The following is a 22,707-nucleotide window of genomic DNA, read 5'->3' as shown; positions in this document are numbered from 1 at the left end:
CAAAAGATGATTAATGAACTAAGGGAATTATTTACAATATTTATGACAAAGGATAATTTTCTTTATTAACAAAGAAATCTTACTAATCAGGAAAATGATGAACAGCACAAAGAAAAATGGGCAATGATAAAGAAAGCTCAAGAGTTCATACAGAAAGAAATGTAGGTGGTTAATAAATATATAAAAATGCTCATCATCCCTTTATAGTGAAAAATGCAATTAAAACAATTGTATACTGTTTCTTACTTATCAGAATGCCCTAAATTAAAAAGTTAATAATCCTCATTGTTTAGGAAAAGAAGTGGAGAAACTTACATCTTTGTATACTGGTGGTAATATAAATTGATGGAAATTTTAAAGGGAAATTTGGCATTATCTATCAAAATTTGAAATGTGTAAATCCTTTGTCCCAATAATTTCACTGCTAAGATTTTATCCTACTGATGCATTTGGAAAAGTATGCCAAGATATATACACAAGGACGTTCATTACAGCATGACTTATAAAGCTCAAAATGGCCTAAATGCACAATAATGGAGAATTGGTTAAATAAACTATGGGTCCTCCAAAAAATGAAATATTATGCAGCCATTAAAAAGGAGAGCTTTATAACTACTGATATGAAAAGATCTGCATCAAAAAGAAACACAATTATATAGAATATGCCCCCATTTGTATAAAAGTTTTAGGAGTAGACTATGCATATACATCTAGAGAAAACATTTTCTAGAAGCAAACATAAACTGATAAGAGTGGTTACCTTTGGAACAGTGGCTTGGTGTCAAATTTTGTTTTACACCCCTCCAAATGCTTTGAATTTCTTTTACCATGCATATCTATAACTTTTTAAAAAACAATTTAGTATTGAAAAAGTAAATGCAGATCCGATGAATAAAGTTTATGAAAGGAATGTATATCTTTGCTCTGTTGATTAATATTAATGAATTTAATTTTCTTATTAGAAGATAACTCTAAGGGTTCCTGATGTAAATGCACACACATGTACGTACACACACACATAAACACATACACACCATGGGAACCATGGAAATTATTTTTAATGCCAAGCAAAATTTATATTTTTATATGTTTCTCTAGAAGCTACAAATAGAATGTAGTTATGTCACCAAGACTGACAGAGAAATTTTAAGTCTCAATAGGTTATGCTCAAAGAAGTTTCATATTTATATTTAATATTTATATTGATATGACATTACCTAAGCAGAAGTCCACATAGTACCTTCATCTTTTGCTAGTGAGTCTTTAATTTTATCCACCACAGGGATTCTGCTTATTCAGCAGCCGCTGGTGGACGGCGAGGTGCTACGAAAGTCATGGTGGTTGTAACTGATGGTGAATCACATGATGGTTCCATGTTGAAAGCCGTGATTGATCAGTGCAACAGTGACAATATACTGAGGTTTGGCATAGCAGTAAGTGGCTTTTCTTTTTACTGGGGTAAATGTTCCTTTGTAACTTCCCGAGATTGCACTTTCTCATTTGCTGTTCATGGCTTAATAGAAAAGAAAATTTCTACTCTCTCTCTGCTTCTTGCTGATTTGCAGTCCTGTCAGCTAAGGGGATGTGGAGATGTTGCTTGATTTATGTCTTCAGAGGGCTTATTATTTTCAGAAACAGCCTAGAAAGTGCTAACTGGGAAATTAGTACAGCAGTAATGACCTTTTTTCCTTCTTTCTCTGTTTTCAAGGTTCTTGGGTACTTAAACAGAAACGCCCTTGACACTAAAAATTTAATAAAAGAAATTAAAGCAATTGCCAGTATTCCAACAGAAAGGTACTTTTTCAATGTGTCTGATGAAGTAGCCCTACTAGAAAAGGCTGGGACATTGGGAGAGCAAATTTTCAGCATCGAAGGTAAAAGAACTCCTTCTTTCATGAGTTTTCTTTCGAAAACTTTTTTCAAGAATTCTTGATTTTATTACCAATACTTGCCTATTAATGTTAAGTTGTATCCAATGTGTAAAAAGAATTCCTATACATCAGTAGGAAAAATAGACAACTTGAATAAGTAGTTTATAAAAGACAAAATGCAAATGGCCAATAAACATAAGAAAATATCCCCAATTTCAGTAATTATTTAAAAATATAAATTAAATCAATGTCATTTTGTGCCTGAAAGATAACAAAGATTAGTAATGTTTCATCTTGAAGAGGTTATGGGGCAGCAAAGAAGCTCATACACTGTTGATAAGACTACAGATCGTATAACCTTTTTGAGGGGCAGTTTAGTAATATCTATTACAAATCGTTTTGCCATTTTACACTGTGGAAATAGTTTTTATAATCATAAAATGTTTTACCTTTTTACACTTTTATATAATTCCTAAAATTCATCAATTTGTTTACAACAAGTGTATATACTTTTAAAATTAGAAAAATACAGTGATCCCATATGATCTCCAGGTGGGGGCAGACATCTGGTCTTAGTTCCTGATAGTCTTTTGTTTTGCTGGATATGCGTCATAGACCAGAGCAAAGCCCTATACCCTGATCTTTCAGTTGTCATTGATGATGGCTATCAGCATAGACTCTCTGCCCCTGGCGTCATCACCTTCCTAAGGAACTCAAAAGAACAAAGTTATCAACTTGTAGCAGCTGGGAGGGGCCGTTAAATCTACAGAGCATTTGGGTTAATTAAACAGAGGTCATTCAAAGTTACAATATGGTTTCTTTTCTACAATATGACTTGCCTTTTGTCAACTTGTGTTGACCTGGTATCACCAGTGTAGAAATATCACATGTCCAAGAGCTCCCTGTGTGGAGGACTGGAACACACTTCCCAGTTGGTAGCAAGTCCCACATGATCCATGGTTCCCGATGGTTAACCCAAATGCCTTTCAGCAATAAGGAGAGTATTTTATTGAACACCTACTGTGTATCAGGTACTGCTTCACAAGCTGGGTCCAAGGGGATTTGATGAATGAAGTATTCATTTCTACTTCTGTAGTCAAATCTTCATCTCTTGGTTATCCACTGGGAAGCTCTATCCAAAAAATTTTACTGCTTTTTAAACATCCCATGGTGCTTCTAAGTTGTTTAAATCATCATCAAAATCTAATGTGCTCTGAGATCATACAAAATTATTTGGCTCCCATGTTAATTTTGTTTGTTTGTGGTGGCCTGAATATGAACAATTGCAGTGCAGTCTAAATGATTTTGTGTATTATCTGCTATTGTGGATTTTGGGGAGCGCTGCTCTGGTTTATTAAAAGTCATCTCTACTCATCCTGTATAAATAATTACACCTTCTGAACAAGAGACTGTATCATGCCGTATAGTTTCTCTTCTCTATACTAATGTGGCAGTCCAGGAATTTAGCTTCTTTTTTGTGAAGATTAGTGAAAAGGAACCATTTTGACCACACTGTATGGAAAATGAGTTCTAATTGCATCTTACAGTGCTAGTGCCAGAGGCAAGCATGTATGTAGAAAAATTTCCCAATTGGTAAAATTCCTACTCAGTCTTGAATCCTGGTTCCTGAAGCCTAATCGAAATATCTCTCAGCACAGTCTTCACTATAGATCAATTGCTGAGCTCCTCCAACTGTATCTGAGATATTTGTGCATTTATTAGTACCAATATTTGAAAGCTAAAAATTCAGTTAGTTTCTCAGCTAGTAATAGTAATTTAAAAAAAAAAAAAAAAGACCATCACCTCAGTTTTCATCCTACCTCATCCCCTACGTGGAGGGTTCTTTGATATCAGGAACTTCATAAATAAATATGCTAATACTTAGTCAAGAGTAATGCCAACTTGGAACCCTCCCTGGGAGGTATTGTGGATTTCTGTATGTGTTAGAACACTTCCTTGGTGATTTCTCCCTCCCACAATCTGCCAGCTCTATATTTTTGAGCGAACATCAGAACACTGTGCGTGTGTATGTGTGTGTGCGTGCATGCATGTATGTTTGAAAATTTGATTTAAAACTGATGACAGTGATGTAATTTTTGAAACTGCCATTCCCCAGGCACCGTTCAAGGAGGAGACAACTTCCAGATGGAAATGTCACAAGTGGGATTCAGCGCAGATTACTCTCCTCAAAATGTGTGTATATCAGATAACTTCCAGCCATGCTGTCATTTGGCTTAACACTTCTGGGCACAATGGCCTTTACATAAAGAAAGATCAACATTTCTGAGTCCTAGTCACAGTCATTTCGTTTCTTTGTTCTGCTGATTTAACATTTGAAAAATGAAGGTTAACAATGCCTTCCCTTCCCTGTTTCACAAGACTTTTGTATGGAAATAAAAAATAATAATATACAAGACGACTTTGAGCACTCCAGGAGACAGGCAGTGAATTAATTCAAGGTATTATCATTGCAGGAATTCTCTTTGAATCAATTAACTAGTGGAAGAGTTTGTTAAAAACACAAGCTCTTGTCATAACTTCATTGAATTCTGACTTGCTGTTCTTTTTTCTAAGAGCAGAGACAGAAAATAGTTGAAAAAGTAAGGAGATAGGAAAAACATGGAATGAGAAATCTTCTTAGCTCAGAGAAGTCCATTCTTCTTTCTCAGAAGCATCTGTCATCCAGGCCTCTGATGCTAATTCTACTCAGGAGATGAGCGGAGTAGTAAAAGGGGCAAAGACATAGGTGACCCTGGGAAACAGGGAACAAGATGAACTCAGGATTTGAGTGGCAGGGTAAAGGACCAGAAACAGCTTATTTTCTCTCTAGCATAAAAGGTGCTAACTTTTTCTGGATCACCGATCATTAGAGGATGCTCATAAAAGTAATGGGTCTTTCCCTCAGAGAAAATGTAAATGAACTCAGACACAGAGAATTTTGCACACAATTTCCTAAGGTTTTTGTGCATTCCCTGAAGTTCCTTCCTGCACCTGAAATTCAGAATCCCAGATTTATGACAATTACTCACTTAATTCCGTTTTCTCTTATCCTCAAAATGGGATGGATAATTTCCCTGTTTGTTATTTTCTTAGTGGCTTGTATTTTTCAAACCAAAATTGTATCTTTGACGTTTTCTAAGATCTAAGATCAAATACTTAAAAATAATGTCTCGTCCTGATTACCCCTGCCTTCTATGCTGATTTATAGCTTTGAATATTCAAATTGGGTTTCCTTCCAATAGATGGACTTTTGTAGCTGTGCTATTTTCAAATAGATGACAGGATCAAGATGAGAGAGGAAAATTTGAGAAGGAGTCAAGAAGAGTGTTGAAAACAGAATAGAATGCCCCAAGACCCGCCTGGGACAGCAGCATCACCCTCCTTCTCATCCTCTGTCAGCACACTTCCTGTTTCCCAAACATGCCTCATATCCAACCGTGAGCTTTTCTTACGAATCCGTGGGACTGGAGGCTTACTTCTGACTCCTTTCTAAAAGCTGATAACTGTTCAGCATTTGCAAATATGCGCCTTTGAATGGACATTTCAAGATGTCTATGTGCTCCTCCCGACCTACAGCTTATTAAAAAGATTTATCTATATAATGTGACATACTAAATAAAGCCAAGATGAGAAGGCTTGTTATCCAGCACAAACATATTGAAACAATTCTGAGATATGTCAACATACATTCTTATAATTTTACTTTGTCATGCTTCATTTTTTTCCTTGAATCTAGGCAGTTTATTTCACTGTTTTGCCTACCCTGCATTCATATGCTTTAAAGGCCGTTTGTTGGAATGATCTTCATTTTTCGGTTATTTTAGGATATTCTGATGCTGGGTGCAGTGGGAGCTTATGGCTGGAGTGGGACTGTTGTCCAGGAGTCATCTCATGGACATTTGATCTTTCCTAAACAAGCCTTTGACCAAATTCTGCATGACAGAAACCACAGCTCATATTTAGGTAAGGCGCAGCAGCATTTGGCTCAGCAAATTTAAGTTCCCTTTTTTTTTTTTAAGATTGGCACCTGCACTAACATCTGTTGCCAATCTTTTTTCTTCTTCTTCTTCTCCCCAAAGCACCCCTGGTACACAGTTGTATATTTTAGCTGTGGGTCCTTCCAGTTGTGGCGTGTGGGATGCCACCTCAGCATGGCTTGATGAGCGGTGCTGCGTCTGCACCCAGGATCCGAACCGGCGAAACCCTGGGCCGCCGAAGCCGAGCGCGCGAACTTAACCACTCGGCCACAGGGGCGGCCCATCAGTTCCCTTCTTTTAAACCATCATCTTGTTGAATCTCAGGATCAGTTCAGCAAATCTCTTGAACATCATCTAATCATTATACTTATTGCACATATTTATGCTGCCTCTTTGCCAATCAGGCCTTCACCCATAAATACTTAATGAAATTCACACAGGTATTATTCCTGGGACGTGATTGTGTTTCTCCAAAATGGAAACAGTTCCTAAAAACCAATCCAGTAAGTGTGGTCTTCTATTATTTTAGAGTTCTTAATTTTTTCGTTTCTATAATAAGCGGCCACCTACTCTGGGACAGTTTCTGAGCTGGCTTTTCTATCTACATAAACATTTAAATCCTTCAGCGACCCTCTGAGGGAAGTATTGTTATCCCCATTTTACCTTTGAGAGCCAGCAAGGTCAGTAAATAATAAAGGTGAGCAAGTTAGTAAGTGGCAAATCCAGAATTTGAACCTGAGACGGTCTGACTCCAAAACCTTTGTTCTTCCTATTGTGCAGCATTACCTTTTAAATTCATTTAGTTATTCATTCAAGAAATATTCACTGGGTGCCAGGTTCGTGATGGCTGATGGGGACAACTCAGAATCTAAGACTAGTTTTGTAGGTCGATGTCCCACAACACAGGGCAGTGCTGCTGGTGAAAGGGCAAGAGTAGCTCATCTTACAAAAAGGAAGATATGGCCTCAGTGATGTAGTCAGGAGTGCTAGGAACTGCTCATCACACCTAACAAAAAAGGACCTCCGATCATCTCTACTAACTTTGCAAGCCTATCTGGCTGAGATATTCCATAGTACCTACTCTGTAACTCTTTCTCTCCTAGGTTACTCTGTGGCTGCAATTTCTACTGGAAAAGGTGTCCACTTTGTTGCTGGTGCTCCTCGGGCAAATTATACTGGCCAGATCGTGCTGTACAGTGTTAATGAGAATGGCAACATCACAATTATTCAGACTCACAGAGGTGACCAGGTAAATTCCACATTTAGCAGGTGAAATTAATTTTAGGGACGAGTGGGGAGTCAGTAAAAATGAAAGCTAACAGTTATTGAGTGCCTACCCTGTGGCTGGCTCTGTAATCTGCATTTATTTGAATATTCCTTAAATCTTCCCAACAATACTGAGATCTATCATCCCTTTTTGACAGGTGATTGAGAGTTTAACTCCCTTTCTAAGGTCACATAGCTTTCATGGGGTTGAGCTGTCATTAAAACTCTATCCCATGTGGCCTCAAAGCCTGTGCTGTTTGGTTACCTCCCATTGCGTATTTTTGACTCCTCAGATGAATAATGCATGGGTGTTACTTAGTCATGGTCACAGGCACCTAACTACTGCTTTGTAGGCAAGCCCCCACTAGGAGCCGAGAAGAAATAACAAGAAGGGAGAGGTATAGCATTACAAGGACTGAGCTGCTACATCTGGGCCTGTCAAGATGTCCTGTGGCTTTGACATTTCTAGAAGTAAAGCCACTCTCTTCTCTACTACTTTCTACTGATGTGTGACAGTTTGGGAGTTAGACCCTATGATGAGCCCCAGTCATGGCCCACTAGAACAAAGCCCAGCCGATAGACTCCTGTTTCCTTACTAAGCAATTTTGACCCCCGGGCTTGGCACATTTTTGAAATGAATGTCATTGATCTCTGACAACCAATAGAAACTTTTCTTCCTTGAGTTGGAGAAACTGACTATCCACAGAGTTCTTTCCTCTGAGATTAAGTCTGATCCCACTGTCTCCATGGATTTTCCAGGAGTAAGGAGACCTGAGTTTTTGACTTCCTTGACCACAAACCAGCGATGGTCATACTTTTCCCTCCTCTGTAATATTTTTAAAAAGGGTGCTTTTATTTTGAGGAAAACAATGAAAGCGTTATGGAAGGAATAACTTCGTGTTCGTTTCTGAATCCTTAAGAGGCATTCCCATAGGCGTGCGTTGAACACTGATTGAATGGGATGAACATTCAAATTCCCAACCTCTCTTACTTCACTTTCCCACCACCTAGTCCTCCCATCCCAATCTATCCAGGAACTCCTCTCCTGCTTCAGATCATGCCGTGGACACTTATGTCACTAGTGCTCTCCCACGCCCTCCACCTAGAAAACTCCTTGTCCTCTTTTAAGGTGCAATTCGAATACTCCTTAATCATTCTAAGCCTTCCTGACTCCCTGCGCTCTGGCCTCGCGGCGTTTGGTGCTTGCATCTATTGCAGTATATTTTACCGTGGAAGCACAATTATTTGTTCCACCTCCGTGTTCCTCTCCCACTTCTCTCTACAATATCGCTCACATACTTTCTAAGTGCTTCTCTTCGAACACCACCACCAGCATCAGCAACACCTGGAATGCTTGTTTAAAATACTGTTTTCTGGACAGTACACTAAACAGTACATCAGTATCTCTGGAAATGGGTCTCAGGAATCTGTATTTAAAGGACGCTTTCTTGGCAATTTTTGTACACACGCAGGTTTAAGAACCAAGTGTTAGATGGTGCTAAAACCTGAGAGAAGGAACTCTGTTCTCCATCTTTATGTTCCTAGCACCTTTCAGGTAGTAAATACTCAATTGTTGAATGAGTAAACAAAAGTTCACTGTAATGTGAGGAGTACATGAACCCTAGGAATCCTAAGGTAACTATGCTTTATTACTCCAGATTGGCTCCTATTTTGGTAGTGTGCTGTGTTCAGTGGATGTGGATAAAGATGCCATCACAGATGTGCTCTTGGTAGGTGCACCGACGTACATGAATGACCTAAAGAAAGAGGAAGGAAGAGTCTACTTGTTTACTATCACAAAGGTAAGAAAAAAATATTTATTAAACTGACAGTTTAACTTGCTTTAGTATTGGTAAATAAAAGTTAATTTGCATTTTTGAAGAATAAAGAAACTTATTATCATTGAATGATAATTTTCATATATAGTCTAGTTTATATTTCATCATCGTGAGGATGTCACCATGAAGTTATAATTTTAAAAATCACATTAAAAAGCATAACCTAGAGTTTCATGTATAGTGCACTGCCATTTTCCATGAGAAGTCTTTGAATATATACTCTCTTATACAAATAAAGTCATTATAAATGCATGTCTTGGTTTGTTTGTTTGCTTGTTTTGGTGACAAAGATTGGCCCTGACCTAACATCCATGCCAATCTTCCTCTCTTTTGTATGTGGGACACTGCCACAGCATGGCTTGATAAGCAGTGTTTAGGTCCACCCCCAGGATCTGAACCTGTGAACCCCAGGCTGCTGAAGCGGAGCACGTGAACTTAACCACTGGGCCACTGGGCCAGCCTCAAGGCATATCATTTGTGAAATCCATGCACGTGCACACACAAAGACCTGTGTATTTCCCAAGTATCTCATCCCATTATTCTTCTTTGCTTTAAAGAAATAACAACAATAGAGCAAACCATCTTGTTAATATTTTACAGTGAAAAATGCAAATTGTACCAGGCACTTTGGAAACCTCTATATAATCCCAGAGACTTTCTACATTAGTTTTCCAGGAAATTCTATTGCTTAGTGCAACATTTAGGTATATATCCAGCTCTTGGAATTTCCAGTCCTTGCACATAAGATTTAGCATACCCTAACATGGAAAAGCACAGTTTTTCCACCTTGTAGACTGAACTCTCTAAATCCGTGCACATAAGTATAATCAACTCAGTGAAACCTGAAAAGAAAACCAGAATTAAAGGCACCGGTTGACATAGAAATGAGATGACTATATAAGGGAAAGGCTGGAAAAAGAGAAGCTGATATTAATGTAGGAAATATTATGTTTAGCTATTGTGCTATTTTGTCCTACTTTATTTAAATTAATATAAAAATCAGCCCTTGAACAGAAGCAATTAAAACAATTATAAAACATATAAAGAATCTATAGGGGCCGGTTCCACAGTCTAGTGGTTAAGTTGACGTGCTCCTCTTCACTGACCTGTGTTCGGTTCCCAGGTGCAGACCTACACCATTCATCAGTGGCCATGCTGTGGTAGTGACCTACATACAAAAATAGAGGGAGATTGGCACAGATGCTAGCTCAGGGACAATCTTCCTCAAGCAAAAAAAAAAAAGAGGAAGATTGGCAACAGGTGTTCACTCAAGGCAAATCTTCCTCAGCAAAAAAAAAAAAAAAAAAGGAAGAAGAATTTAATTGAGTATTTAATAAGGGAATGTCATATCTGCTTGTATGAAAATTTAATAAATCCCCAGTTTCTTAAATGTTTCTTGCATGTCAAATATTCTGAATTATCATTAATTATTAAAGATGAGAAGATGTAATATCTTATCAAACTCAGTAACAAATTGATTTTTGTAAGATTATTATAGAGGAGAAAGAATCACACTGACCCAGTTTCATGCTTGAGGAGCATTGCTTTCTTGTGAACTCATGAAATATTTCCATTCTTGATTTCAAAACCTGAAAAAACAACTGTGTCTTTTATAAGGAAATATCTTTTCTTTGGGCAGAATGACTTACTGTTTCTTATAATGGGATATTAACAAACTCATTTTCCACCTCTTATACTATTATAATTATGCCACTGTTCAGTAATTTTTAAGTAAAGGTCTAAATTAAGATATTGTGTTTTATTTTATTTTGTCTTTACCTTAATTTTATTCTGGATATTAGTAGATTTTCACCAGAAAAATTTTAAATCAAAAGGTTTAGAGACAGGTGAAGATCCTAATATTGAGGGAAAAAAGGAGACAAAGAAAGGGATACTTTTATGTAGGTTGTTCAGCCTCAGTAAAAAGAATTGCCTTTCGCCATGGTTTATGAGCAGATATCCTATGACCTTACTTACTAAAATTCTTATTTATAATTCTCATCATAAATAGAGAATTTTGAATTCTAGGTTTAAAATCCCATCCACGTTTAACAGTTTGCAAATTGGCTTGGGAATCATTTGCTGTGAATTTTAATTATAAAAGTTGTAAGGTTTACTTTAATCATCCCTCTTTTCCCCTTTGCAAGGGCATTTTGAATTGGCACCAGTTTCTTGAAGGCCCTGATGGTGTTGAAAATGCTCGGTTTGGTTCAGCGATTGCGGCTCTTTCAGACATCAACATGGATGGCTTTAATGACGTGATAGTAGGCTCGCCTTTGGAAAATCAGAACTCTGGAGCTGTGTACATCTACAATGGTCATGAGGGCACTATTCGCTTGAAGTATTCCCAGGTAATCCATGAGTTTCATGGTGATGTGTTTACAAGTGAGTATCAGTGTGTTAGCAATAGAGAGTATCATGCGGACCATCCAATCCATCCCTCTTACTTTATAACTTTATTCATTCACTCAACAAATGTTTCTTGTGCCTCTGTTGTGTGGCAAGCACTGTTGTAGACTCTGGGGATGCTGTGAAGAACAGGACAGGTGAAATTCTGCTCTCTGTGGATCTTACATTCTTGTGGAAGAGACAGAGGAAAAGTAAATAAGATAAAGTGATTCAGATAGTAGTAAATGATAAGAAATTTTAAAAAACTAAAATAGGGAATAAGTTTTCAGGGATGGGAAGTATCAGTATTTGAAAGAGTGACCAAGAAGGCCTCACTGAGAAGGCAGCTTTTGAGTAAAGGCCTGAAGGAAGTGAGCTGGCTAGGCGAGGAATCCGGACCAGAATTTGCATCAACTCCTTCCCAGTCCACTGATCTTGCACTGCTTTGTGCTGGCTTGTGATTTTATGTTAAAAGATTTATGCTGTTTCGTTGATGAAAATGTGGCTGCGGGAATGATAAACAGATCACGTAAGATGTGATTGAGAAATCAATGGAATTTTCTGGAGAATAAAACAACAAACCGTAAAAAAACGGCTATATAGAGACTGTAACAATGTAATGGAGAAGCTGCCTTTTTTCTGTTACACTCATTGTGCACTATAATTTCATGTCAAACTTGCTCTTTCAGAAAATCCTGGGCTCCGACGGAGCCTTTAGGAGCCGTCTCCAGTACTTTGGGAGAGCCGTGGATGGCCATGAAGATTTAAACGGAGATTCCATCACCGATGTGTCCGTTGGTGCCTTTGGACAAGTGGTTCAGCTCTGGTGAGTCAGTGAGAGCCAGACACAACCTAGCTAACTAAAAAACGACCTGCTGAGATTGCTGTGCTGGTGTGGTGGCAATGCCCTCGTGCATTATATAAGACTCTAGGACGTTTATGTGTCATAGTTTGCATAAAGGAAGAAATATGTCTTTCCTAGTGAGAGAAAACAAATATTTGCTTAACATTAGAATCGAGTTTCTCTTCTCCATCTGGTGAGCAGAAAAAGTGCATAGAAAAGACAAAGCCTTTGAAATGGTATCCAGGATATTTTTGAATATTATCTTCCAAATAGCCTTGCCTCAGCTCACAGAAAGGAAGCCTCATGAGAATGTCTTAAAAATACTGAACACTCAGACCACACAAGTAAAATGTAACTTCTCATGTGGCTATAAGGTATCTTTTGAAACTATTAGTCATAAACCAGAAGCCATTATTTAGGTTTAGCTGACCTCTCGTTGACCTCAGAAGCAGTTGAAGAGCAGGGGGAACAGTAAGGAATGCAAGGGCCATGTGATTCAAGGACAAAAATAAATACACTGGGATGGTAGGGAGTGGAATCAGAAAGAAATTGAGAATTTGATCAAGAGTCCCCAAGAAAACATAGTGTAGCCATTCATTCATTCATTTCTGTTGAAAAATGTGCTTTACATGTCCAAATGTATCAAGAATAGAAAACATTACACACTGATATTGTGTTGTTTCTGAGTTTAGTGATACTATTTACACTATCTCACTTGTGCTTTTAAAGGATGAAATGCAGTGTTTTTAATGCATCATTTTAATGAAAGCTTTATGTGGAAAAAATAAAACTCAAGGATAATATTTAAGACTTTGAAAAATAAGGAAATGTATTTACTGAATAAAAGCAGTTAAGAGTAGCATACCATTAGAAAAATACAAGTTGTGAGAACATAATTATATGACTGATTTTTATATCAGCCTGTAGCCATCCCAGAGGCTTTGTCCTTGGTGGGTTATATTCTTACTATACTCTGACTCCCTTTTAATACAGTCAGTGATGGCTAAACTTGTTTCTTTGAAGGTGAATTTGATTCTTCAAAATAGTCAAGACACATGGAATCAAATTAATTTATTGAAGTGATGAGTCAAGCTAAGTTAATGCCATTTTGAGGTCACATTCATATAAGGATTTTCTGGGGAACTTCCTGAGAATAATTTTTCAAAAACAAGTTTACAAAATAATTTAAATCAATGTCATATCCACCGGGATAAGTGCTCAGCCTCTCAAAGAGATTGACTTAAAAAAAACGTTCGCATAGACATTTTCGATCTCGTAAGTTTGAGGCCGTGTTGCATTTGTTATTAGATATTTTATGACTGCTTATCAGGGGGCCTGATAGATACATGATTAACTATTGAAATAATTTTTCAGTTGCCTCAAGTCCTTCAAGTGGTTCCTAAAATGAAGAGAAAATGTTTTCGATCTTGCTGTGGTATTTTTCAAAACAGTGATGTTACTAGTTCTGCTTGCTGCTTTGTAAATAGTTGAGGGTGTGCACAAGGGGTCATTAATGAAGAAATACAAATTCCACTGGCCAAGGTCTTAGGAGACCATGGATTCTAATTTCTCACTTGCTAACTATTACTCAGTAAACGGGTAAGTTACCAAATGTCTTTGTGTCTCAGACTTTGCATTGATAAAATGGAGAAAACATTTGTTCTACCTATTTCGCAGGAGTGTTATAGGAGCAAATGAGGCCATGTGTATGTGAAAGCCCCTCAGATGTCTAAAGGGCTGAACCAGAGTGAGAAATCTGCAGCACCCTGCCTGAGATGGACTCCTCAGCCATTTCCTGGCATCCGGCTAGTTGCCACCATCACGGCCATATGCCACACTTCCAGGAATCACTGCCAGCCACTGAGGCAACAGCAAGCAGCCACGATCACACTCCTCCGCCTGCCACCCGCCCTTGCCACCTGCTCTCTCCCCTCCCTTTGTGAGAGGAGTGAATATCATGGCTTCCAGCTGGCAAAACACAACAGGGACCACGACTTCGTACTTTACTTACGAAGAAGTTGCAGGCTCCCATCCTGGGCTCATGCGTGTGTTCATTAGACTAAAAAGATTAAATGTGGGTTGTGCTGGTAGTAGGGTCACAAAGAAAAAAGACATTATCCCTACCTGCCATCTTAGAGCTTTCAAAGAAAAAACGCTGCTGAAGTGCTTAGATAGAGAGTGGAGAGGATAATTATATAATGCTGGCACGGGCTCCCCTATACAGAGTTCATAATATGTGCACTCGGCAATAATGTCCCCCTGTTTACATTTATGTCTTTCAGGTCACAGAGTATTGCTGATGTATCTGTAGATGCTTCATTCACACCAGAAAAAATCACTTTGTTCAACAAGAACGCTGAGATAAGCCTCAAACTGTGCTTCAGTGCGAAGTTTAGACCTACTAAGCAAAACAGTCAAGTGGGTGAGTAGACCTAAAATAATCTGTATGGACATAGGTTTGCCTGTAGGGTTTTAGTCTTGAATATAACCTATACTTTGGATTGGTAGACCAAAGGAATTTAGGGTCTTGCCGACATTTAAATTACCGCACAACGGAGGTGCCCGAAAATGGCTAGCTAGGCATGGAAGGTTTGTGTGCATCTCCCTCTGTCGTCTCTAGAAGCTAACGTTCTGCTGCAGAGCGTTGTAAGCTCTATGGCATAATCATGGGCTCTCCCAACTCTGTCCTTTGAGTTCCTCTTACCCACAGGTCCCTTACTGAAAACCTTGGGCACGCAGGTTACGCTGGACCACAGCCCGTATTAAATAAGTACACCATGTGCTGGCTATACCGTGATCAAGACAGGGTGTGTTCAGTACGAGTATCAAATATTATTCCTACTCTTGAGGAATTAATAAGCATGAAATAATGAGAGAGAAAATATAAAGCAATATATAATTTGTGCCCAGTGTTTTAAATTTTCAAAGTAATCCAGAGATGTGAGTAAAAGTCTGAAATGTGTCCTATCATCAGAAAAGAATGAAGAAAACCATGGGCAAATGTCAGCAGGAATTGTCATTGTCTCTCTCTTGGACTGGCCAAGTTGTCTTTCAAGGTCTCACGTCCTCTCTGAAGTCTTTTCTAACTGCTTCATCTCCCCTGCATCTCTCCTGCCCCTTCCATATGTAGTGGTTGATTCAGCACATGAGTAAACGCTACCTTCTTTCATCTGCGGCTGTTTCATGGGGCCTAATCTTTCCATCAGGCTTGGGTTGCCAACTTCAGAAACGTGTAGTTCCTACAGGTATTTCATTAAGTAGTAAACAAATAAACTTAAAGATTAAAAATATAGGGGCTGGCCTGGTGGCGTAGTGGTTAAGTTCGTGTGCTCCGCTTCAGGGGCCTAGGGTTCACGGGTTCGGATCCCGGGCACAGACCTATGCACCACTCATCAAGCCACACTGAGGTCATGTCCCACACACAAAATAGAGGAAGATTGGCATGGATGTTAGCTCAGGGACAATCTTCCTCACCAAAAAAACAAATACAAATTTAGAGGCAGGTTAATTGTCATAATTCATACCAAGAAATAAATAGGTTAAGAATACAAAGCAGAAGTTAGATCCACATCTTGGCACACTTTCCTTATTTTCCTACTTTTCGTGTCTATCTGGCATTTTTCCTTTCAGGTGTTAAACACTGACCCACTTCTGAGGAGCACATCTCACAGACCTGCCTTGTAGCACACCCATATGAGCAGCCATGATAGTTGAGTCAAAAACCCTTACCATATAAATATGAAGTGGCTAGCTGTAATGTACAGTGTAGGGGCTATCGTTAACTATACTGTATTGTATATTTGAAAGTTGCCAAGAGAGTAGATTTTTAAAGTTCTCACCACAAAAAAAAATCGTAACTGTGTGAGGTGATGGATGTGCTAACTAAGCTTATCGTGGTAATCATTTTGCAATATATACATATATCATATATCAAATCCCTATGCCGTATACACCTTAAACTTACACAAGGTTATATGTCAATGATATCTCAATAAGGCTGGGGGGAAAAGCATGAAGTGGCTAGTCTGCCTAAAAGATTAATTTGGAAAATCTATTCGTTGGCAGAAATGGCTGGCTGGTCACCTCTCCTGGCCCCGAAGCTTGGATTCACCTCATGTGTCTTCCTTCCACTTTTGACTGTACTCCACCCCTTCTGTTGCTGCACACTTGAAAGGGGCTTTCTGCTTTCAGAAAATTCCCTTCCACTCGTTGTCCAGGGTCTCTTGCTATTGGGCACCTTTGAATCCGTTTCCTTGGCCTTCAGGTCCACACAGTCATGTCCATTTGTCACTTAATTGCTTGGCAATAATAGTATATAAGACATGAATCCTATCTTCACAAATTTGAAAAGTGAATTTATAAAGTATATGGTCTCTAGTCTTTATTGCATCAGGGGCACACTCCAGTTTAAAGTGAATAACATAGAAAATTAATATATTGCCAATGTGACTATATATCCTTTTTACCAAGCTGCTTGAAAAAACTGAAATAGTATTATCAAGTGTACTGACTTTGTCCTAGCTACACTCACCTCCCTGCCGTTATGTATCCTTTGTATTATTTTCACCACCTATTTTTAGTTCATTTGATTCTCATATTTTGTCTATCTTTGTTAACCTCATTAAGTCATTGGAGCAAGAAAAATTATACAACACTTCTAATAGATATTTTAAAGGTAACATGTAGAATTAATGTTTTTGGAAGTATATGCAACCTTTAAAATATTGAAAGTAATAAAATAAGATAGAGTAACCCCAAATAAGGCAGCTGATGCTGGGAATAGTATCTGATCTTCGCTCGCAGTTTTGGACATGAGGCCAGCAGACTTTAGCTGAACTTCCTAATAGTTCAGACGTTGGCTCCTGACATCAGTTTTTATCACATATGTTTCTCATTTCCATTTCTCTGGGTTAGTATTATTGTCTCTGTTTTATAGATAAGGAAATGGAGGTTCAGAGAGGTTAAGCAAATTACCTAAAGCTTGCAAGCAGTGGACTCAGGATTCAAACCAAGTCTTTCTCATTCATTTCTTACTCCTGCAGCGTTGCATGCCTTTCCCCGTGTGAGCATCTAGAATGGGCCAGGCACGATACATGCTTACTTAGAGTGTCTCAGTTACTCCTCAAAAAACAGTTAATCCTCATAACTGCGTAGAAACAGCAAGAACATGGGCTCTGATTTCAAAATTACCCAAATTTTATTTCTGACCATGCCCTCACTGTGAACTGAGGTGAATTATTTTATCTCTTTCATTCTGTTCGTTATCAGAAAAATAGGATAATAATACCGACTTTCCAGGTTTACCACCAAACTTGTATAAGATAACATATGAGAATACGTTCACTTGGAGGCACTCAAGAACTGTTCCTTTGCTTTTCATATCACCATGTTGTGGATGATGAAATCTATGTTTGAGAGAGCAATTTGACCAGCTCCACTCAGTGGATTTCCTGGTGGCAAGTCCAGTTTTCTTTGCACTGCTTCAAGCCACATCTCTTTGAATCACATTTCTTTGTATCCACAGTCACATACAAATGTCCTGGGCTGTCCACGGCTCACAATCCATCAATGTAAAGACTGGTTTTTATGTCCTTGAAGTCAGAGACTTCACCCCATAAGACACAATAAAGCAGGGATGCTTTATCCGTAGAAGTTTTTTGTAATAACATTTCTTTATGATTTTTACCATAGCCATTACATATAACATCACAATTGATGCAGATCTATACTCATCCAGAGTAACCTCCAGGGGTTTATTTAAAGAAAACAATGAAAGGTACCTGCGGAAGAATATGATAGTAAGTCAAGCTCAGAATTGCTCTGAGTACATCATCCACATACAGGTGAGGCCTCAGAGTCGTCCCTTTATCTCTCATTTCTTCTTAAAGACTAATGAATGGTGAAAATCCAAAATGGAAGCTTATGAATTAGGAAATGCTTGCCCTTTTAAATAATGGTTGTCTTGTCTAATTCTACGAACAGGAGGCATATTTCCTATATATTAATATATATGGTCACATTCTATTATTATACAAGTTAGTAGTATTAAATTTTATTTGGGATTGCAACTAAAAGAACTAAAAATAAAATTCTGAAAGAAATCAAAGACACGATACCTTCTTAAATGTTTAGCAGGGAGAACTTTTAGTTGATGATAAATTTTATTTTGACATTTTCCTATCAGGGAATAATTTTATTCATTTTTAGGCTACTAAAAAGAACAATTCCAATTATGATTTCTACTATTGGTTTTATACTAATATAGGTGAAGGATGGTAGCTTGTGAGGTTAAAATTATTTGCTCTAATCTTATGCCGTAATTTCTAGAGTCCACATGAATTTTGAAAATCTCCCAAGTAGGAAAAATGCCTCTCAGGAGAACACTTCCAACAGGAAATTTATTTTATAAATTATATGAATATTTCCCCCTAGAAACAATGTTGAAAGTATACTTTACTCAAGAAACTATTTTTAAAAGAGCTGTTTAAGAACTTTCCTAGAATATGGTTCTTAGAGTTAAGATGCATAAGAATTTGCAAGGAAATTTTTATAAAATGCATATTCTGGGTCTCTACCACCAGAAATTTGGGTTTGAAAGTCCAAGGAATATGCAGATTTAAGGGACCACTCCAGATATTTTTGATGTAGATGGGTAGGACAGAGATCTCAAGAAATGCTAAGTATAAAGTTAATGGTTAGATGAATTAAAATCAGTTGAGTTTTGCTCAAGTTGAAGGTTTCTTGTTTCTGAAGGCCTGGGCTTTTTTCATTGTTAAGGTGCCAATTATTTAGATTCTTTAAAGGAACAGAAGCCAGCTTTCATTCTTTCCTATCCCTGCTAAGTGGTAGATGAAATTACACGTGTAATCCATTGTGGGGGAATGAACACAGCCAGACTCTTGTTCATATTTAAATCCTGTTCACTCTCATGTGTACTTGTGAAGTTTTCAGAAGGTATGTGTTATTTTGGCCAGCTAAGAGAGATTGTTTCAGTTAACACACCACATTTGATATCAATACCAAAGTCCATTCTATGTGCCAACCCTGCAGCCAGCTGAGGAAGCGTTCCCTTATAGGCAGGAAACCATCCAGGTAGGCAGGCCACTCCAAAGGACTCAAGACAGGAGTAAGTCCTGCCTGTGAATGGACTAAGTGAAAATGAAGATATCGTTTCTTACAAAAAGGCAAATTCGATGTTTAGGGTTTGTCATTTGTATAGACATTGTTCTTTCCTGACAAGAACTGGAAAGATGTTTGTAAGAAGATTGCTAGATGACACTTACAACCCTGTTTTGGGATTTCTACGTTTTTCAACAGGCGAGAAACCTCAAAGGCTGGAAGCAGCCCATGCCTCCTGGAACACTGCATACTCTCCACCCTCTATGTTAAAGGCCAAGTGGAGAAGTTGTACTTGTAGCTGAGTAGCACTGGCTTTACTGGCTGTTCAGTAATACATGCATCATTTTACAGGTGCAAGGAGCAGAGCAGCTTCTAACAGTCAACTAGGGCCAGAAATTGGGGAGCTTGGATTCAGATGTGGGAATCACCTTACCTGGTTTTATAGAGCAGAGTTAGGTTCTGACTAGGGAAGAGAGTCCTCTTGTCCACTGCCTGGCAGCCAGCCCTGGGCACCTTCCCTTCTAGGTCATAATATTCCCGTCCAAATATTTGGTCAGGACACCTAAGGACTCTTAAATCCTGGCGATAGGAATCGGAAGGACGTAGCCAACAACCCAAGAACTGGGCACTGACGTAGGGGTCTTTTGAGCATTAAAACTGGACGTATAATCTAAATATTTGTAATCACTTGTGTATAAATAATGAGATTGATCAGCTTAACTAAGAATTGCTGTTTCTGATTTTTACTGAACCCGAGTCTCTAAGTTTCTTAGCAGTGGAGAGGCTAAGAGCAGAATTAGGACAGAAGAGAAGCAGTAAGAATCTTGAAAATTCAAAATAAAGATATTCTACGTCATTGAGGGTGGACTGTGTTCTTAATTGTAAACACATTTGTGGTCATTTTCTTGTTTTGAACCTGCCGTGCCCTATAAACTGACTGTGTGTCTGTGCATTCAGGAGCCTTCAGATGTTGTCAACTCTTTGGGTCTGTGTGTGAACATTAGTCTGGAAAACCCTGGCACTAGCCCTGCGCTTGAAGCTTACTCTGAGACTGCCAAGGTCTTCAGTGTAAGTATGGCCTGTCCTTCCTGGAATTCAGACTTGCTAACACAATTCACTGTCACTGCAGTAGCATTTGAAAGATGTGTAGGACATAGCCTTTAAATTGTTAATTTTCTAAATGAAATACACTTATGTGTAAAGGTCATCAGCATTTAGGCTCCATGAAGGTAGAGATTTTTGTCTTACCTGCTCACTGCTCTATTCCCAGCTCCTTGAGCAGTGCCTGGCTCACCACAGGTGTTCAGTAAATATTTGTTGAAGAAATAAATAACAAGAAAGTGACACCTTGTGCTCACTACCCACTTAAAAGATAAAATGTTACCAATAACCTATGAAGTTCTCAGCATCACTCCCCACCCCCGTCACATCCACTTTCATCTTGCTCCCCAGGCAAATCATCGTCTTGAATTTTGCATTTATCAATGCTTTTCTTTCTGATGTTGCTAAACATGTATATATTCTTAAAACACTGTTTAGTTTTGCGTGGTTTTGAACTTTATGTAAATGGAATAATACTATATGTATTTTTCCACAATTTCCTTTTTTAACTCAGGAGTTAATGTCGGGGGTTGTTTTCCCTTTTTTGTAGATTCCTTTCCACAAAGACTGTGGTGATGATGGAGTTTGCATCTCTGATCTAGTTCTCCATGTCCAACAGCTGCCAGCTTCTCAGTAAGTTTTACTTTAAAGTTCAATGTAAAATAAATCAAAGACACATTAGATTACTTTATTCAAATGAATGTTTATGGAGAATTTTTTCTACAAAAGAAACATCCATAACTAACAAAGATCTTTAAAATCTAAATTTCAATTTCTACCATCCATATAGGAGTAAAACAATAAGAAATATAAAACCATTTATATTTTTGGATGATTCCTTTCCCTGCATTGTGATTAAAAGCCACAAAGAAAAGAATCTAATAGAATTTACTTATTCATTGTCAATATCGGTTTACTATGAAGATAGTTTATTATTAAGCAATTTCTCAGTCTTCCAAATAAATCTAAAGAGTTTATTTTGGAAATAAGTGACATATTTGAATTCTGGCCTTTTTTTTTTTTTTTTTACCTTAATGACTGTTTTTTTCCTTTTTCCTTTTAACAGAGAACAACCCTTTATTGTCAGCAACCAAAACAAAAGGTTAACATTTTCAGTAACACTGAAAAACAAAAAGGAAAGTGCATACAACGCTGGAATTGTTGTTGATTTTTCAGAAAATTTGTTTTTTGCTTCCTGGTCCATGCCGGTATGTGATGGCACCCTGTGCTGACCGCTGCTGTGTTTACTACTCCATGTCAATTACCATCTTCCTTATATTCAAATCTCCACATCCTCTGTGTTGTCTGAAGAAGCAGCTCAACCCTCGGTGTGATCAGTCCTAACTTTGGGGCTCCCAGCTAGTTAAGCCGCATGAGAACACAGCCTGGCTCTGTAGCTAGCCCAGTTCTGCTTCACAGCTTGGGTCAGTTTTTCCTTTGCCCTAGGACTTGGCAGCCGTAGCCAGACACTACCGTAACTCTTCTCCAGCCATCTGTGTGATGAGGCTCCATCATTCTGCACAGATGCTACGAGCTGCACTTGCTCTGAGAAATGAGAGTCCCACAGCTCAGCCTGAGCTTTGTAACCACAGGTCTTGCTGCTGCCAAGATGATGCATTCCAGCGAGGGCAGTTAATCATGTTGACTTGATCACTATACCAGGAACACACTTGACCATGAATGGCCCCCTGGTCCCGCCTCTGCCACTTTTCAGCAATGAAAAGGAGAGAAAGGAAAAGCTGAGACTTTTCCAAATTTGCTACTTGATAAAAGGATTAAAAAATGGTTTCATTTAGCTTAACGTCAATGTGAACTTATAAATTTAGTGTTCTAAACCTATTCTGACTTCAGTATTTAAATTTCCTGTGCCAAATGGCAACTTCTTGTTTTAAAGAGGAAAAAAGCCTAAGGAAAACTAAAAAAGATTCCTGAAATTATTTAAAATATAGATAATCACCAACATATGATTTTGTTTTCTTCTCTTGACACTACGAATTTCACGGGTATGTATTGAAGACAGCATTTCTAAATACTGGATTAAAGTTATTTTGTGCTTTTGAAATATAAGAACTATGATTTATTTCTGGGGGGAAATTCCAGTATTTGACCTCTCCTTTGGCTTGTTGCGTGTCCTGCTTGGCAATAAAAATAGTATATTAGCCACCTGGACAATACAAGATTTTCAAGTCCTGGGAGACAATAAATTACTTTAGTGTGAACCAACCTCACTGCTAAAATGTCCAGGTGGTTTATACATCCTTTAGCATGTATATGCATACACACACACATTATTTACTAATTGA

General features: G+C 38.2%; 1 protein-coding gene across 2 annotated transcripts in view; it reads left to right on the top strand.

Moving 5' to 3' along the window:
- Nucleotides 1–22,707, top strand: part of ITGA2 (integrin subunit alpha 2) — a 94,240-nt gene that overhangs the window by 50,870 nt on the left and 20,663 nt on the right. For both annotated transcript variants that reach the window (XM_046671532.1, XM_046671533.1), the window contains 13 exons: nucleotides 1,283–1,433; nucleotides 1,709–1,874; nucleotides 3,988–4,064; nucleotides 5,696–5,834; nucleotides 6,952–7,097; nucleotides 8,773–8,916; nucleotides 11,100–11,303; nucleotides 12,030–12,166; nucleotides 14,467–14,606; nucleotides 17,876–18,027; nucleotides 20,261–20,371; nucleotides 20,955–21,037; nucleotides 21,471–21,612. In XM_046671532.1, coding sequence (XP_046527488.1) covers nucleotides 1,283–1,433; nucleotides 1,709–1,874; nucleotides 3,988–4,064; nucleotides 5,696–5,834; nucleotides 6,952–7,097; nucleotides 8,773–8,916; nucleotides 11,100–11,303; nucleotides 12,030–12,166; nucleotides 14,467–14,606; nucleotides 17,876–18,027; nucleotides 20,261–20,371; nucleotides 20,955–21,037; nucleotides 21,471–21,612 — 1,792 coding nt within the window. The remainder of the gene's footprint in view (nucleotides 1–1,282; nucleotides 1,434–1,708; nucleotides 1,875–3,987; nucleotides 4,065–5,695; nucleotides 5,835–6,951; nucleotides 7,098–8,772; nucleotides 8,917–11,099; nucleotides 11,304–12,029; nucleotides 12,167–14,466; nucleotides 14,607–17,875; nucleotides 18,028–20,260; nucleotides 20,372–20,954; nucleotides 21,038–21,470; nucleotides 21,613–22,707) is intronic.

Source organism: Equus quagga, chromosome 9 (genome assembly GCF_021613505.1).
Source record: "Equus quagga isolate Etosha38 chromosome 9, UCLA_HA_Equagga_1.0, whole genome shotgun sequence".
NCBI classification, from domain to species: domain Eukaryota; kingdom Metazoa; phylum Chordata; class Mammalia; order Perissodactyla; family Equidae; genus Equus; species Equus quagga.
This window is presented reverse-complemented; position numbering and strand designations above follow the sequence as displayed.